Source organism: Nanorana parkeri, unplaced genomic scaffold, assembly GCF_000935625.1.
Source record: "Nanorana parkeri isolate BGI_ZX_2015 unplaced genomic scaffold, ASM93562v1 scaffold558, whole genome shotgun sequence".
NCBI lineage: Eukaryota > Metazoa > Chordata > Amphibia > Anura > Dicroglossidae > Nanorana > Nanorana parkeri.
In genome coordinates this window covers 656,887-674,614 of record NW_017306826.1, presented here as the reverse complement: position 1 = coordinate 674,614, position 17,728 = coordinate 656,887, and the positions used below count along the sequence as shown (strand labels likewise).

General features: G+C 39.0%; 1 protein-coding gene across 2 annotated transcripts in view; it reads left to right on the top strand.

The window, feature by feature from the left end:
- The window catches only part of GLIS3 (GLIS family zinc finger 3), a 303,011-nt gene that overhangs the window by 53,298 nt on the left and 231,985 nt on the right, over nt 1-17,728 (top strand). For both annotated transcript variants that reach the window (XM_018562054.1, XM_018562053.1), the window contains 2 exons: nt 483-690; nt 5,223-6,330. In XM_018562054.1, the coding sequence (XP_018417556.1) occupies nt 483-690; nt 5,223-6,330 (1,316 nt within the window). The remainder of the gene's footprint in view (nt 1-482; nt 691-5,222; nt 6,331-17,728) is intronic.

The following is a 17,728-nucleotide window of genomic DNA, read 5'->3' as shown; positions in this document are numbered from 1 at the left end:
GGGGGGCGCCCGGTATTTTTGATAATAGCGGTCATCAGCAGCTTCTGAGCCGCTGATGACAGCTATTAATTTAAAGGGGACAGTCTGCTGAACAGTTATACTATAAGCTGATGGTCGCTAAAGCGACCATCAGCTTATAGTAGAACTGTAAATGCCAGGTCCGTATGGCATACTGACCTGGCCAGCTGGAAGCACTTTTGTAGGTCCGTATGCCATACGTCCTTGGCAGCGAAAGGGTTAAATGACTATAAACTACTGCATGAATAAAATAAATAAATACACTTAACTCCCCCATCACTAATAAACCATGCTTCACTGCCTGTAAAAAATAAGATCTATTGCAACCCTAGAACTTAACCCAAGATCTGAAATAGACTGTTTTGCCTGTTCTTTGGGCCTATGTTTATAATGTTAACAACTGAATACCCATCTGTGTTAATAAGCCATGCTGATGTCATAGTTTTGCTTTTGTGTTTTTATAGGGAGTTCTGCCTTTGGGCTACAGAGCAAGACTCAAGGAAAAGGCAGCTGCAACAATCTCATGGTCACCAGCAGTCCGATGATGGTGCAAAGACTGGGCCCAATATCTCCTCTAGCAAACCAGGCTGCAACAGCGTGCAATCAGATCAGCCCCAGCTTACAGAGGAACCTTAACCTCCAGCACTTAGCAATACCTCCATCTGATACCAGGTCTTTATCATTGTTCTCTCACTTTAACAGTAACAGTGAAAATACAGTTCTTTCATAAGTAACATAAATATGTAATGTTTCATGCAATTATATTTTAATGTGGTACCACCTAGGACTCTTGGCTCACTAGTTATGTGCCATGATACATATGGAGCACAAGCTATAAGGCAGGACCTTCCAAACCATTTCTCCGATTTCTCCGAGGCTCCCAGCTGACCACATTTTCTGGTGCTCTTCAGAATCACCGGTGAAATAATGAGTGTGTATCTTTTACACAGTGACCAATCTAGGCAGCTTTGTAACTGCCTGGAAGTCTGGAAGCCATATTATTTTGGTGGTCCTTAGGGTTAGAGTTGAGAAACACTTGTGTAAGGAATACTGGGCCTCAAGCCTGAATGTTTTTATAAATGATCTGAATGAAAACAGTGCCTTGGTTGTCTGTAACACCTAATCAGATTCAAAATGGCAGCTTTCCACTACTGGCTGAGACAGTAAAAACAAGAATGGTGGCTATACGCTACTCAGCCAATTTACTCTTGGACACTTTTGAGATGTTTACAGGCTCATTAAATAAGGCATAGAGCAGAATCATTGATGAAGATATATTTTTGTGTGAAATCTTCTGAGTCACCAGTGTTATTGCTGTGTATAAGGACAGCAGAGGGTGCTGCAGAATAGTGATGAAATATATCTCTATCATGTGTTATTTCTCAAACTAAACTTCTACTTTTAGTATCAGGACTAATAATGACAACCAATTGCCACCACATGTACAATTAGTGTAATTTCAGAAAGTATTACACCAACATTCCTTTATACTATTATGTTTATTAGTTTCCGTTTGTATGTTTAAGACCTGTAAACATTTTTATTACAGGTATATTTATAGTGACGACTAGCAGCGCTTTACACAGTGCACATTTACATTATATATATATATATATTTCACATAAATCTAATATTTTGCAACATATATAGTGATGTATAAGTTCAGATCCAGATTAAAGAGGTAGAGACACAATTTATTACACTTTTTTTGCTAAATACAAACCTAAAACTAAAACCTCTATGCTTTAAAATGAAGAATCATTATTGTGTAAGCTGATTTCTACTAGTTAAAATAGTGGGGATATATATGGCTATAAATAAATATGGCTAAAGCACAACCACAACCCTATATATAATCCTATGTTTATCAGAGTACAAAATTAATAATTTCCTTATTCTTACTGATGCCTTGTACAGGGTAAAGATCCCGTCATGTACTTCATGCATCTCCTTGATTGACCACAGTTTCGGATAAATTAGATTTAGTAGTATCTGTAAATACCATTGGTCATTTCATGTACAGATCATGGAATAGTACACTCGAATGATATATACTATCTTACTGGTAGAAAAAAAATATAGTATAGTATCTGATATGTCTATAGGCTGTATATCTTGAGAATAAAGCTGAAATTTACAAACTTTTTCTAGTTTTGAGTCATATTGATATGCACATGACTTTAGCCTGTTTTCCGACTACCTTTCTGTCTGCTGACTTTTTACCTTGCCCGTTCGTGTTATAACTCCGCCTGCTTCTCGACTACTCTCCTGGATCCTGATTTTGTACCTGCCTGCCAGTCTGTAGCTGACTCTGCTTGCCTGACCCCAATTTTGCCTTAAAGGAGAACTATGAGGTGAGTGCAAATCACTCAGCTTCATAGTTCTAGCCGGCCTGTGACAATGACACTGTCACAGGTCGGCTCAATAGATCGGGAAGTGAGCGAACACATATCGTCGCTCGCTCACTTCTCGATCGTGTCCATGCAGAGAGCCGTGACTGTCACTCACGGCTCCCTGCAGGGATTCCCCCTCCTCCCCTGTCCGATCCTCCAGCGCTGACTGGCAGAACGGACGGGGGAGGGTGCGGGTACAGCTGGCTCTGCCTCTAGATAGGCAGAGCCAGCTGTCAATCACGCAGCTGGGTGGATCTCGACAGTAATATCGGGATAGGTCCCGGCTGCGGCGTCTCAGTATACCGCGAGCTTTGGGTGAGGGGAGGACGCTAGTTTGTGTCCTCCCGTTACCTTTAGGAGAACTATGGGGAAAAGCCCTGACCCACTGTTGTTCTTTGACTTCAGCCTAGCTTCATTTTGGACTCTACCTACCACAGGTACCTTACAACACCTGGGTGGAAAATTTGTCGGCCGAACAGTGCCTGCATTCATTCAGATGCAGAGACTGTTTGGGTATTCATGCAGCTGCGAGATACGCAGCTGTCTGAATACAATAGCCAGCAATGCAGATCCAGAGTATATGGGAAAATTGAGTGATTCCAAGTGATGCCACATGACTGGCTAGCCTTAGAGGAAAAATGAATTCAGTGTGTGCTCTACTCTCTTCCTCATTGCAAAACTCACATTTGAAAATGGACTTTAATGCAAAAAGTGAAGATTTGCTTTTTTATAGGGAACATTTAGAAATGTTAATTATGCCTAAGCAGTGCCATAGAAAATCCTTTTGGATTTTCTATAAAATGTGCCTTTGCAGTTCTGTGATTGGTTGCCATGCACAGCTGCTCCAGATTTTGTCCGGTCCAGTTTTGATCAATTCCCCTCATATAATGTTTAGAATGAAAGAGTGTATACAGTTCAGTACATTTTTCATAAGAATTAAGTGTGTTTTTACAAGTATTGATTTAATTGCACACACATTATTCCAAACCCAAGGGATACAAATTCTGATAAATTGGTAAAATATGCAATTATTTCTATTACACAATTAGTCATTATTATACATAACCTTCTGACCAAGGAAGCAATATTTTTTGGTGCATAGCCAATATTAGTGTGAGGCCCATCTAATCTTTGCAAAGGAGTAAAATTTCTTCGCCATGGGATCATTTTAAAATGTGGTGTTAACAATGAGAGAGAAAGCTTTAAATATGAAACAGTTTTGCGGGGAGCCAACCTTCTTAATAAATGTCTGATAATAAGCTCCAACTGGTTTCAGATTATTTTATTGCAGTGACAAAAGAGAATAGCACTTATCTAGGCAACCCTTTACGGATTACCCTTGGCCTCCTTTTTCTTGCATAACTACTGACAAAGATAGGAGGAAAGCAGAGGCACCATAAACCTATAGTCTAACATATCTGTAAAAAATAAGTCAAGGCAACTGGACTTGCTGTATTTCTCTTGAATACGTTTCACTGGTCATCCAACCAGCTTTCTCAATTCAGAATGACTACTCCTAGACTCCAATTATGCACCTAATAACACCTCCTAGACTCCAATTATGCAAATGCAATCAACACCTGGTTGCGACTAACAAATTATGTGGATTGGAGCAACATTCACCATATTTATTCCCAGATAATTTTTTTGTACAAGTCATTCTGAATTGAGAAAGCTGTTTGGATAACCAGTGAAACGTCTTCAAGAAAAATACAGCAAGTCCAGTTGCCTTGACTTATTTTTTACAGATATACCATGACCTGGATGCATGAGAACCTTCACAGACTATAGTCTAACAGAAGGTGTTAATATCACACAATACATGTGTTTTGGGGCTTGTCATATTACAGTTTTCTTATGTGTGAAGCAAAGGTCAAATGACAGTGGGAAACTGGTATCAGAGGTGCCTATGATTCAGTTTGTTGTAATGTCTTATGTTTTCTTAGGGGATGTACAGAGATGATCCACTTCTAATTATTACTGTACAGGCGTAGACAGAAATAGTTCATCAATATGTACAGTAGACACCCACTGTTGCACAAAAAGAGTGCCTGATGCTAAATGAGCAAATTCCTCAGTGCATGCATGTTTTAAAGTATAGCATGCTACTAAATTGAAATGTACCTTGCAACAAACAAATATAAAATCCAGTTGTATTACAAGTACATATTCCTATGTATACAGTTATTATAACATTTTATTTACTATCCAGATGTTTTCCTTTTGGGTCTCTGAGAAGTACGCTTCTTCTGCTGTGCTGCCTCTTTATAATATAATAATGTATAAGAAGAAAACAAATATAAAACAACAGTTTAAACATGTATAAACTTAATAAAAACACAACTGAAAAAACATTGACTCAAAACCATTATAGTTTCACCACTAGTTTCACAAAGTTTCACTTTACAATTACTATTGTAAATGTTGTATAGTTATATTTAATATAAATAATTTAAATAGTACAGAATACATAAATACAATTTTCCTTCTTTGGCAGTATTGGAGCCATGGGAGGGGTAAAATCAACACTTTTAGGTGTTTGTATAGTACAGGGGTATTTATCAAGATGATTAATTGATAGTAATTTATGAACAAGCACACATTGTGTGCAAATGTTCTTTTTGACAGTTTCTCTAATTTAGCAGGTATTGTGGTGATCCATGAGAACTAACACTTTTCCATTTGACATAACTCTAACAATGTACAATCTAAATGAGAAAATAGACTATTCCATGTTTTAGCAATATGTTATATTCAAGAAGAAAAAAAATAAAGCGCTAAATACATCTTGTTTTTTTATCACCCCTCTAGGTCTCTAATGTCACGAGAATCTCTTGCCTCTACAACTTTAAGCCTTTCTGAAAGTCATTCTACAATGAGCGTTAAACAGGAATGGTCCCATGCATACAGGATCATTCCTTCTAATCATGGCTCTCAGAATAGTAGTGAGCCGGGTGACATGCTTAGCATTCCCCCAGGAACATCTATGTCCAATAATAGTGTCACCAATTCATTGCCTTCATATTTGTTTGGCATGGAGAACAATTCTTCACCTTATCCTAGTCCTAGGCATTCTTCTCCAAGATCACATTCAGCTCGATCAAAGAAAAGAGCTCTTTCGTTGTCTCCTTTGTCTGATGGTATAGGAATAGATTTTAATACCATTATCCGGACTTCACCAACCTCGTTAGTTGCATACATAAATGGGTCAAGAGCTTCTCCGGCCACTATGTCACCTCAGCCTGAAGTTTATGGGCATTTTTTAGGAGTCAGGGGGAGCTGCATTCCTCCAACATGTCCAGGATTAAACTCTCAGAAAAGTCTTCTTGCTATCAGTGATAATGTATCCATTCCTGAAAATGAATATCAGCGTATGCAGCAGCTGGAACAAAGCAACTTACAATCTGATCTTATGAACAATATGGTGGTTCGGCATGGCATAGTTCTGAATGAAGGACAGACAATGGGAGTGTTAAAGAGTGAAAGGGTGGATGACTTTCCAAATGGCACAATTGAAATGTCATCACAGACTCCTCTTGCTATAGCAGCTCCTTCTCCTCATCAAGGCCCACCACCACCTTATCATGCCCATCAACACATGCACCAACATGACTTGTTAAATCACTCCCACCAGCTGTCTCTTCCACCTCCTGCACAAATTCCTCTACTTGAAGAGGAGGGAGAAATAGATGATTTTAATGGTAAGCACTGTTGCAGGTGGATTGACTGTAGTGCTCTGTATGATCAGCGGGAGGAACTTGTACGGCACATAGAAAAAGTACATATAGATCAGAGGAAAGGGGAGGACTTTGCCTGTTTTTGGGCAGGCTGCCCCCGAAGATATAAGCCCTTTAATGCACGGTATAAACTTCTTATTCACATGCGAGTCCACTCTGGGGAAAAACCAAACAAGTGCACGGTAAGTACGGACAACTTGACCAAGTTTCTGAAAAAGTTTTGTTTGCAAAATATTTTTTTCATGGCTTTACAATATATTGAGGATTACAGATTACATAATGTAATGTATGCTAGAAGACTAGAATTACTTTGTCATGACTGGAAGATTTTAAACTCATAATAGTCAGCTATAAGGCTTGCTGGTAATCTAAACGACCCAGCGGAATTCACTAGATCTTCTAGGTGTTAATTGTGCTCATCGGCATCAATAACGTTCATTTTAATGGCAAAATTATTTGTAAAGATTGTTACATAAATAGAATGAGACCACATGGTGGACTGCATTGTCTTCTTTTTAAAACTGAACATACCCTGATAGACATAAGGCTACAGCTTCTTTTAGAATTTGCCAGTTTCCCAGCTGTTGTGTTTATCCAACTACATGAATGCATAAAGTCCATGAACACAGAACTTCTGATCTTTGCATTTGTTCCAGGTATATATCCAATGAAGCCAGAGAATGAGCACAATGTAGGTGTTTATGACAATGAAGCGTTTGCACATATATAAATCACCTATAGGTCATACTTTTTATCCAGATGAGATCTGATAGATTTCTCTTGTTATTTTTATTGGTGTCGCTATTGTGTTACTTGCTGTTTAGCTGCAATTTTATTTATCTGTGTAGACCAGTATTTGAGTATTATGAAATCACACTGCAAACTGTTTTGGTGTATTATCTAAAGTAAAGTTGTTTTGGTAGAAATATAGGGGCTGCCATTCCCGACATCTTTAGAAGTTGCTTAATCCCTAACTGCTTGACCAATCACTGATTCACCAGTCAGGAAACTCAGAACTGCTTACTGCATACCTTTCCCAGGCTACTGAATCAAACAGCATAATCTTGACAGGGAACTAGCAATTTTTTAAAAGTCAACAGTGGAGGGGTCTGTATTTCTACCATGACATGTTTACTGTAAGTACCAATTGACAATTACTGGGTGGTAAGCAGTTAGAAAATAATCTAATATGAAAAATATATTGCTCTCTGTTACACTGATATGAAGTTCCACAAGAAGATATATATGGCAATTAAGAAAAGTGGCTCATCACAGGTGCCACTGCAAAATGCCAGGGTGCTAGTTTTCTTGCAGAACTCAGGAAAATCAGTCAAAAAAATAAATGAATTACTGCACTGCAGGCTGCTGTAATTTTTCATGTTTATTGAAAAGAAACAGGGGCCATCTCTGACATGTTTCCAGTACAAGACATATTTGAGTTGACCCCTGCTACTACTTGATGAACAGGAATATATTTCCTATTCTGACATGCATGTACAAGCTTGTACCCAATGAGTATGCATGTGCTTTAATCACTGCTAGTTGTGCACATAAAGAAGGGTGAATAAGACAGCAAGTCTAACCCTCTCAGGTACATTCTCAAAATAATTATATAAGGAATCTACATAAGGAAGTGACATTAGAAGTCAAGCTCAGCCTGTCACATCTTGGCCAGGGCTGGGTGGAGAGCTTTCCACCCGAATCCCTGAGAGCTGTAAAGGTGGATGATTATAGTTTAAAATAGAGAGTTCTGTTTTATTGCTCTAAGAAGGAAGATCAGTAATCTGTCTGCCAAATCTTTTAAATGTACTTGAAGGCTTCTGAAACTATGGGGTCTATTCACTAAGCTGCCGTAGGCAGCCGAGTGACTAACCGACCCCAAGGGAAGTAAGCCGAACGTCGTTCAGCTATTCACTTCAGGCTGGTACGGCTGATTCAAGCCGCATATCGGCTGAAATCAGCCGTACATCGGGTGGCTTCGTGTGGCTTCGGGTCGGCCGAACATGCTCAGCATGTTCGGCCGACCCGAAGTGCAGAAGGAGTTCGACTCAGCCGATCCAACATCTGGATCGGCTGAGCCGAACCTCCGGCAGGCTACTCGCTGCTGTTCGGTCTATTCCCATAGATGCCGGCTTTTCTGCTCGGTCCCTCTGTGGGACAGAGCAGAATAGAAAAATAGTTTAAAAAGTAGAAAAAAAATTAGAAAACGATTGTGCGCCCAACTGTTTTCTATTGGCCGGCGGTTCTGCATCAAAAAAAAAAAAGAACACACCATAGGAATGCATAGCTAGATTCCTATTGGCTATTTCACTTTGCAATAGCCAGTAGCAAACTAGCTATTGCACCCGCCCTCTGCTGCTGTCAATCACCAGTGGGGGACCTGATGGAGAACTGCAGGTCCCCCTCTGCTAATTGACAGCAAAAAAGAAAAAAACGAGCAGGGAAAGGTTCACTCTGCTCGATCGAGCAGAGTGAACCTTTCTGGGAGAAAGTGTTTCTCTCCCGGGCGGATGGGAGCCTATTAGACTCCCAGAGCATCCGGAGAGGAATGACAGATGGCGTTCCTGGTTACCACGTAACCAGGAACACCATCTGTCATTACACACTGAGAACACGGAGAGGCCGCTAGCCGAAGGATCAGCCGAAGCTACGGCTAGATCCTTCGGCAGCTTAGTGAATAGACCCCTATGTTTCACTGCAATAAAAACCATATTTTTTTAACGTGTCAAATTTGCAAGCTTCCAATGACAGGCTTCTGAAGGTTTCTATAATACATCAGTGGAAGATACAGTTGCAAATAAAAAGAAGAGCAAGGCATAACAACCAATAAGAACTTGTCTTTCAGTGAATCAAAAAAGAATAATCTGATATTTAATTAGTTTCTATAGTTTACTGCACGTGTGCACATCACCATTGTTTTTATATTCCTTACTTCCTTTTTACCAGCCTCTGTTTGTACAGAGCAAGGTTCCTTTATCTTATACTTTTTTTATACTATAATTTTAAAATGTATATTTTTGCCATATAATACAACTGTAATGTCAATTTAAACATTAGATTTTTTTTCTAGATTTAGGTAGCAGTTTGTAAGACCTTTTTTAAAATATGATTACCTTGGCCAAAAATGGGCACCAAAATGAGCCAAACAAATGATCAGTTATGAATACACACTAATATTGCTCACCTTTAATTTATTATTATTTATCTTGATTTTATACTTTCTCTTTTCTTCCTACCACTGCCTATTCTCTGTTTTCTACTTTCATGTCTTTCATATCAAAATGATCTTGCAACACTTTTATGAAGAATTTGTCAACAAAGAAATGAGGGTTAGTAGTTATGGCAAAAGAAAATTTTAGATTTTATCTTTGTTTTTACTGTGAACTGAAAAAAAAACCTCTGTGTTGCTAGGTTATCCACTGTAAAGGTATTTTACCTAATTTCTGTACACATATTTTGGTGATAGGATAGGATGATTTACTTTACTCTTAAGGGTAAATACTCTTGTGCACAGAGCAATGTTTTTCATTTTCATGTTTTTTCTTTAGTTTATGAATCCAAGAAACATATAATAGGGCCTTTTATTTTCTTTGTATTTTTTGGATAAGAGTCTGGAATGGATTTTTGGGGGACCCCATGCTGTTTTTTGTTTTTTTGCCTGCACTCCCCCTCAAAATCATTACAGATCTTAAGGGTCTGGTATGGATTCTGAGGGATACTCCACACTGATTTTCTTTTGTTTTTTTTTATTTTGTTAGGTCCTTATCCATGCATACAGCCTAAGTGACTAGGTAAAGGGCGATCAGCAAGCGTTCACCCCTCCAAACCAAGCCTTGGAGGGCACATGCCCTAAAAAAATAAAATAGCGTGGGTGTCCCCTTCAAGATCCATATGAGACCCTTATCCTGGAAAAGGGTCTGGTATAGATTTAAAGAGTATCCAACGCAAAAAAAAACAGCATGCGATCCATCGAAAAATCCATACCAGACCCTTACGGTCTGGTATAGATTTTGAGGGGGATCTCAGGCAAGAAAAAAAACAGCATGGAGTTCCCCTTAAAATCCATATTAGACCCATATCCTGTATAAAGGTTTGATATGGATATAGAGGGGGGCCCCCAGCAAAAAAAACAAAGAAAAAAACTAAATCCATACCAGACCCTGGCATCAAAAATGATTTGTTTGAAGAAACCGGTCTCTTGGAAGTATCATAGTTGTAGAGTGTGACCTCCTATGAGCAAACCAAATGTCTCAGCTGAGCCACTGGTTTTTTTTTTTTAGAACATGAAAAAAACATGTTTTTTGAACTATGAGTCACACTTGAGAAATTGACTTTCTGTGTTGCCAAGGGAAGTCCATGCATCAAAACTCACCATGAGGTTGATGGTAACTACAAATAAGCTGCAGAGATCCACAACTGCTAAGATGAAACTGCCCATTGGACAACTATACCTCATTTACCTCATTGCTGAGAAAAGTATATATGAAATTTAATTTACAGTTTGCAAAAAATGCATGTGGGTGGACAAAGCAAACATGTAGAGAAAGGTTCTGTGCTGCAAAGACATCAAAGCTTTTTTTAAATTTGAAACTTTCCCTTTGGCACATTACACTAGGTGTAGCAAAAAAAAACCCAAAACATAAAAAATAAAAATGCTCATTAGCATTAGCAATCAGCACCTAGCAAGCATGATGGTGGTAGCATTATGTTATGGAGCTAGTTTTTGTCACTAGGGACTAGAAATATGTTCAGAATTAAGGGTAAAATGTATAATCTAAATATATTTCTATTCTAAAGGAAAAACTTCTTCAGTTTTCAGGACATGTGAGAATGGGGTAGACATTTACCTCCCAGCAGGCCACTGGCCCTAGTCAAATGTAAATTTTTGTGTTTGCAACCCAACAGCCTGCATATTTTTATAATGGCCCTAACCACAATCTTCACAATCTGTGGGCGAGTCAGGATAGAGAGCGACAAAGCTTACTGTGTTATAAATTAATAGGAAATGCTTTACATCACTTCCTGTTCATTCATGATTGTGGACACTGATAATGATAACTGACACTATCTCCCCAATTTATGAATGGATAGGAACACTCAGTACAGAGGCTTCCTGTTTATAACTGGGGCTGCAGAAAAAGAGATTAAGGACTCTGTGTTTTCAATCTCTTTTTCTATTTCAAAAAAGGAAATATCAGGGGTCTGTATAGACCCCTGATATTTCCCCAGAGCCGGCAACAGTAAAGTAAAAATTAAAAATAAAATATTAAAACTCTACACATGTTACATATCGCCGCGAACGTCGCAGTGAGAGCAATCATTTTATGGCCATCAATCACTGATAGCACTAAGCGTCGCCTATGGCCAATTTTGGATATTATCGTTTTTTGAGGTTTTCGCGCGCGCATGCAATTTTAAGGCTTGACATGTTTGGTGTCTTTTTACCCGACGTGACCCCGTCTTTTATATTTTACCAAAAAATTTGGTAATAATAAATGTTTTATCATTTATCATTTAATCATTTAATATAGGGGAAACAGTTTTTTTTTTTTTAATTTCGGTAATTTTTCCTTCAATATAGTAAAAAATAAAAACCCCAGTGAGGAATAAATACCACCAAAAGAAAGCTCTATCTGTCCCTAAAAAATGGTATACAATTCATTTCAGTACAGCGCTGCATGAAGGAATAAATGTCAGTCAAAGTACCGCAGCGCTGAATACTGAAAAATGGCCTGGATGGGAAGGGGGTTTAACACCGCGGATGTCAACTGGTTAAACAGGTTACAAAAAAAATAATTTTCGGTTTCGGCATGACAACATTTTTATTTTCAGTTTCAGTCTAAAAATTTCATTTTGTTGCACCTCTAGAAATAAGGTATGCAAAAATAAAAGTATCTGTTTGTGGATTGTCATTACTAAAAATTTCTAAAGGTCCCTTTGTTGTTTTTTTAAAAGATATGGGTAATATTCCTCTTTAATGTGTCGCCATCCAATTTCTAAATCTTGTTATTCCATAGCATAAAATCATTATTCTAGGAAATAACAGTAAATGGGTTCACCTTACATTAATAAATGGTATGTTAACCTAGTTTTATGCTACCGTGTATGGAACCAATAAAGAAGGCACATTTTAGTAGCATCCAGGAAGTGAAACTGATCCTAAACAATTTAACGAAGCCAGAAGCATCTTTGATGACATTATCACAAGGCATCTTCTAGCTTCTGTGACTGACTCCAGATGAAAGAAAGAATTGTCTGTTGGATCTATTTATTTGGCTACATACCCAAGTGTTTAGATAAGTGGCGAACCCTGGTGTAGATTTAAAGTCTTAAACAAATGCCCATTGAATTGTTCTCTGATTAAGGAAAGAAATGTCTGTTTGGTTTCAATAATACCTGTCCAATCTTAAAAAAATTTGTAGTTGCTGCTGACATTTCTTTTTTTTTAACCTGTAGGTAGATCAAAAATAAATTTTGCCTTTCATCTGATGTACTCGGTATGATTAAATACATAAAGCTCCCTCTAATATCATTCTTGTCCGTCATGGGTGAAAATTATGCTCTCTTAACAACATCTGGTAAATATCAAATGCATCACAACTCCTAACCTCATGAGACACCAGGGTCTATGAATCGCACATGACAAAACTAGACACAGGACAAAACCCAATGAAAACTGTATGATTGACAGTCATACAAGAATTGTGAAAACAGCCTGATGGAAAGCTCATAAATCCACTCCAGATGTGACTGCGATGGCCCTAGAGAAGCGCAGATGCTAAAATCTAAAATCTGAAACTTAATTTAGCAACCTTGGCAGGGTTTTAACATGCCTTGCCTATTTGAAAACATTATGATCTGTGTCAACTGGCTTACTAGGCCTTACTAGTAGCAGATCTATTTATAACTGGTTTCATATTTTGTATTATTGTTAAAGTGTAGGCAAGCAACTAAATACACATTTGTGAAATACATATTGTGAAGAGTTTTAACTGCCAAATAATCCTGTTCAGACAGTTTTCTAATCCAGACCACTGCCAGGCACCATATAGTCCCAGACCATTTACTTTTCTTCACTGTAGTCAAAGCAATGCAGCTTGGTCAACACTGTGATTGGATAATAAAGGAAAAGCATATTACTGGTGAACATGTGATACCTGTGCTCTCTCCTCTAGTCAGCAAGCTTAATTTGTAAGATGTACTGCAATGGGCAGTTCAGTAAATCCTGACTGGCTTTTAGTCCTGCCCCTTTCTTTCTCTGTCTGAATATTAATGTGTAGGGCACTATTTATTTTTTATTCTTTATAAGTATTTACAAGTATTTATATAGCAATGAAAATTTACCCAGTGCTTTACATTGTGCACACTCACATCTAGGGGTGTTCAGATACTAGTTCAGATATCAGTTACGATACTTGGCATTTTCACGAGAACTACCAGGGTTGCAGTAGTTGCAGCTGTGATTGGGCCCTGGCGCTCCACCACTGTCCTGAAATCATTAGTCTGGATTGTTTACAAAAACTGTCACATGACAATAAACAAAAATGTATCAGTACTTGTATCTGTGAGTACTTGGACAGGTATCAGTAAATGGTATCGGTGTATCCCTTATATTTATAAAAAACAAATCATACATTAAAACATGGATGTACAAATCTCAGGAGCTCCGTGTGCTCCTTACAAATGACAGCTGCCTCCTAACTTTTGAATGTTTCTCTAGTCTAGTCTTGGAGCTGGAAAAGTATCTGTACATGTACTTGTACCAAGTACTTGGTATCGGAAACATCCCAACTCACATCAATCCCTGCCCTCAAGGCGCTTACAATCTAAGGTGCCTATCTCACATGCATACGTATGAGGGCCAATTTAGACAGGAGCCAATTAACCTTCCAGTATGTGTTTGAGTGTGGAAGGAAACTAGAGAACCCAGAAATAACCCACGCAAGCACTGGGAAAACAAAAGGCTAGGACATATTGAGGCAAAATTAGGTACTATTTAAATATAAAGTGTGTTCTTTACCAAATACATAACTGTATTAAAGGGCATCCTTATTTTTTCTTTATTTTACACTATTATTTTTTTATTTATTTTACACTTTAATAATAGTTTATATGTCGTTATCACAGAAAACAATGATCTGTTAAGTTAAATGAAGTAGCATTCCAATATCAAATAAAGTTTAAAAAAATCTTTTGTCCAGTTTTGCATTGATTAAAATCCATTAAATGTCCTTTGAAGCCCCGCCCTCAGTGTCCTCTTCTGTAATCCAGCTCTGGCCCTCTTCTAGGTTGAATGACTCCAAGCTTCATAGGGTCCTTTTCATGTGATCCCAGACCGCCACAAAGACTGCCCTGGTGATGCATTATCACGCTGGCCTATATTCACAGTACAACGCTACAGAGAACGGCGTTGACGTCACAATGTGAGCACTGTTCTCTGCAGCTTGTTGGACTGCACACCACTGAAGCTGGAGGAGAAGCGGAAGTATATCACATGACTGGCTAGAAATCAGCTCCACTAAAGTATCGTTATTGAAGATGTTAAAAAATTTACTCTCTAGGAAACCCATAATGCTCTATGAATCTGTCATTATGATAAAATTGACCCCAAACCATTATAGCGTTCCTGTTGTCTCCCAAGTAGAGATGTCACATGTGGGCTACATCCTGGATCAGAGATAGTCAATTACTTTGTGGGCATTTTGTGTCATTTTGATATTGGTGTGATGCTGACAGACAATAGTGACTTTTGGTTCTTTTTTGCCTTTGCTGCCTTGTCCCAATTCCAATCAGGAGTGATTTTGGCATAAGAAGTAACCCCCCCTTGCCGATAAAGTGGATTGTGGTAGCACATGTATTTCAAGGACTGCCTGCACACACAACTACACAGACCCCTGGGTTGCACAAGGCCTTCTTAAGGTGCCCATATACCTTACAATTATCTGCAGATTTTCTGTGGTCAGATGGAAAAAGTGCAACAGATTATCCCAGGTGGAGATGACTCCATCCACACAGTTAAGTGTAGATGTAGGAATCTGTTGCACCTTTTCCATCTGACCACAGAAAATCTGCAGATAATTGTAAGGTGTATGGCCAGCTTTATAAAGACAAATTGCTTGCAGCTACACTGCACGATTCTTGTACGAGTATGAATGAAGGTGTGCGACCGTTTCTACTGTACGGTCGCACGTCTTTTGTCTAAGGAGCATGCTAGAAAACCAGCCGAAAATCTTACGATTTTTGGCTGGTTTGAATGATGCTCGTTCAGCATTGTGGTCATCGGAAGCCCGCCCCTCTGGGGGGGCGGGCTTGCGATGATTGCAAGTAAGATCTGCCTGTCCAAGATGGGCAGATCGTACGTTTTTTAAATTACTTTACAACCATCCCAAGACTAAGGTCTTGGGATGGTTGTAAAGTGTATGGGCACCTTAATACTCATCCACATCCTCAGAGTTTATAACACACGGCAGCTGAGTGACTTCACCCTTAATTTTTTTTAACCCTTAATTTTTCTCCAAATCCTCATCACTTTTGGTCAAACGATCATAAAAGCTTTGGCTAGACACTATACCACTATAGGCTTTACTTGCTTCACAAGCAAGTCTGCATCATTTTTAACTGTCTTTTGCCATACTGTTAGTGACAGCAGCATTAGCTATTAACAACATATTTTTGCAGGCTAACTGTCACGAACATATCTTCTCTCCTGACTAGTTTTCTGTGGCTCAGAGTGATTTGGCCATTAGCTTACACAGAAACTGTATTAGATTGAGGCCATGTCGACTCCAAATGCACATGCGATACAGCACCTGTCCTAATGCACATGTATAGGAGCTGTAGCTTGCGGTATACTGAGACGCCCCAGCCGGGAAGGATCCCGACATTACTGTCGATACACCCAGCTGCGTGAGTGACAGCTGGCTCTGCCTTTCTAGAGGCAGAGCCAGCTGTACCCGTCCGCTCCACCAGTCAGCGCTGGAGGATCGGACAGGGGAGGAGGGGAATCCCTGCATGGATCCGTGAGTGACAGTCACGGCTCTCTGCAGGGACAGGATCGAGAAGTGAGCGAGTGACGGTATGTGGTCGCTCTCTTCCCGATCTATTGAGCTGTCCTGTGACAGTTTCATTGTCACAGGTCGGCTAGAACTATGAGGATGAGTGATTTTCACTCGCCTCATAAATCTCCTTTAAGGGTAGCAAAACTACTGCCATTGATCCCTTCATTCATTTATTGAAACCTCCTTCCTCTGTTGTAACAGGAAGGGAAGGGCTATCAAATGTACATAGTGGTAGTGTTTAGATTTGTGATGACTATGATTGGTAATCACAGCGACCACAAGGCAAAGAGGCAGTCTATGCCTTTTATTTCTGGAGCGTAATGGCTCCAGAAATAAACATCCGCCATTCTGCCATTTATGAACATACAAACCACAATGGGGAAATACCAGAAACAAAGACACATTACAGTAATACCTTGGTTTACAAGTAACTTGGTTTGCGAGTGTTCCGCAAGACCAGCAAACATTTATGAAAAATTTTGCCTTGATATACAAGCGATGTCTTGCAATAAGAGCAACATTTTGTAGAAAAGCACCACCCGAATAAGGCTGTAGCAGTGCGAGTGTTAAATCTGTTTAATGACAATGCAATGTCACATTTCAACGAAATCCTCAAAAGGAGGCAACAGCAAGAGTCATTGGATGGATTCCTTGTTAAGGTTTCACGAAATGAATAAGATTCCATTGAGCCAAGAGATAGCAGTGATTCCGTTAGTGATATTGAGTCATCCTACACAATAATCCTCCTCTCTCTTGTCCCTCTCACACCAGCCACGAAGGTACTGGTAATTGGCTTATTTTTCTCTATATTTTGTACAGTATTATATTACAGTACAGTATTGTAATCATTTTTATATGAATATTTTTGGGTTGTGGAACGAATCATCTGAGTTTCCATTATTTTCCATAGGGAAACTCGCTTTGATATACAAGCGCTTTGGATTACAAGCATGTTTCCGTAACGAATTATGCTCGTAAACCAAGGTATTACTGTAATTTTAATATTTTCATGTTGTGTTTGGCACTTTTTTTGGTTTCTCACACAACTATTTGTATTACCTTCCAAGAATAAAGAGTTCCAATATGTACTGCAGAGGCTCTACAAAGAAGGTAGGATACCTTCAAAGAAGGTAGGATACAAGCAATTTTTGGTCCCATAGACTTCAAAAGGAAACTTTGTGAGACAAAACGCGTGACAAAATGCACAAAAAAATTTGAAAACCGCTGTCATCTGCCAAAAAGCAGCTCATATACTTTTTCCAGAGACAGCCCCTTTTCTGCTTGCAACATAATGCTCATTTGTGATCAGGGGCCATAAAAATGAATGGGATTCCTTGTCTTGAGCGTTTTGTCATGCTTTACTTTGAGTGACAAGATGCCTAGGTGTGCTAATTGACTGATGTTGACCTGGGAAATTACCCAGCTGCTTACCTCCTCCACTTGAATTACCTTCCCAGAAACAGATATAAATGCTCTTTGCTGATCCAAAGGCCCTCTCTCCTTCCCCATTACCTAACCTTGC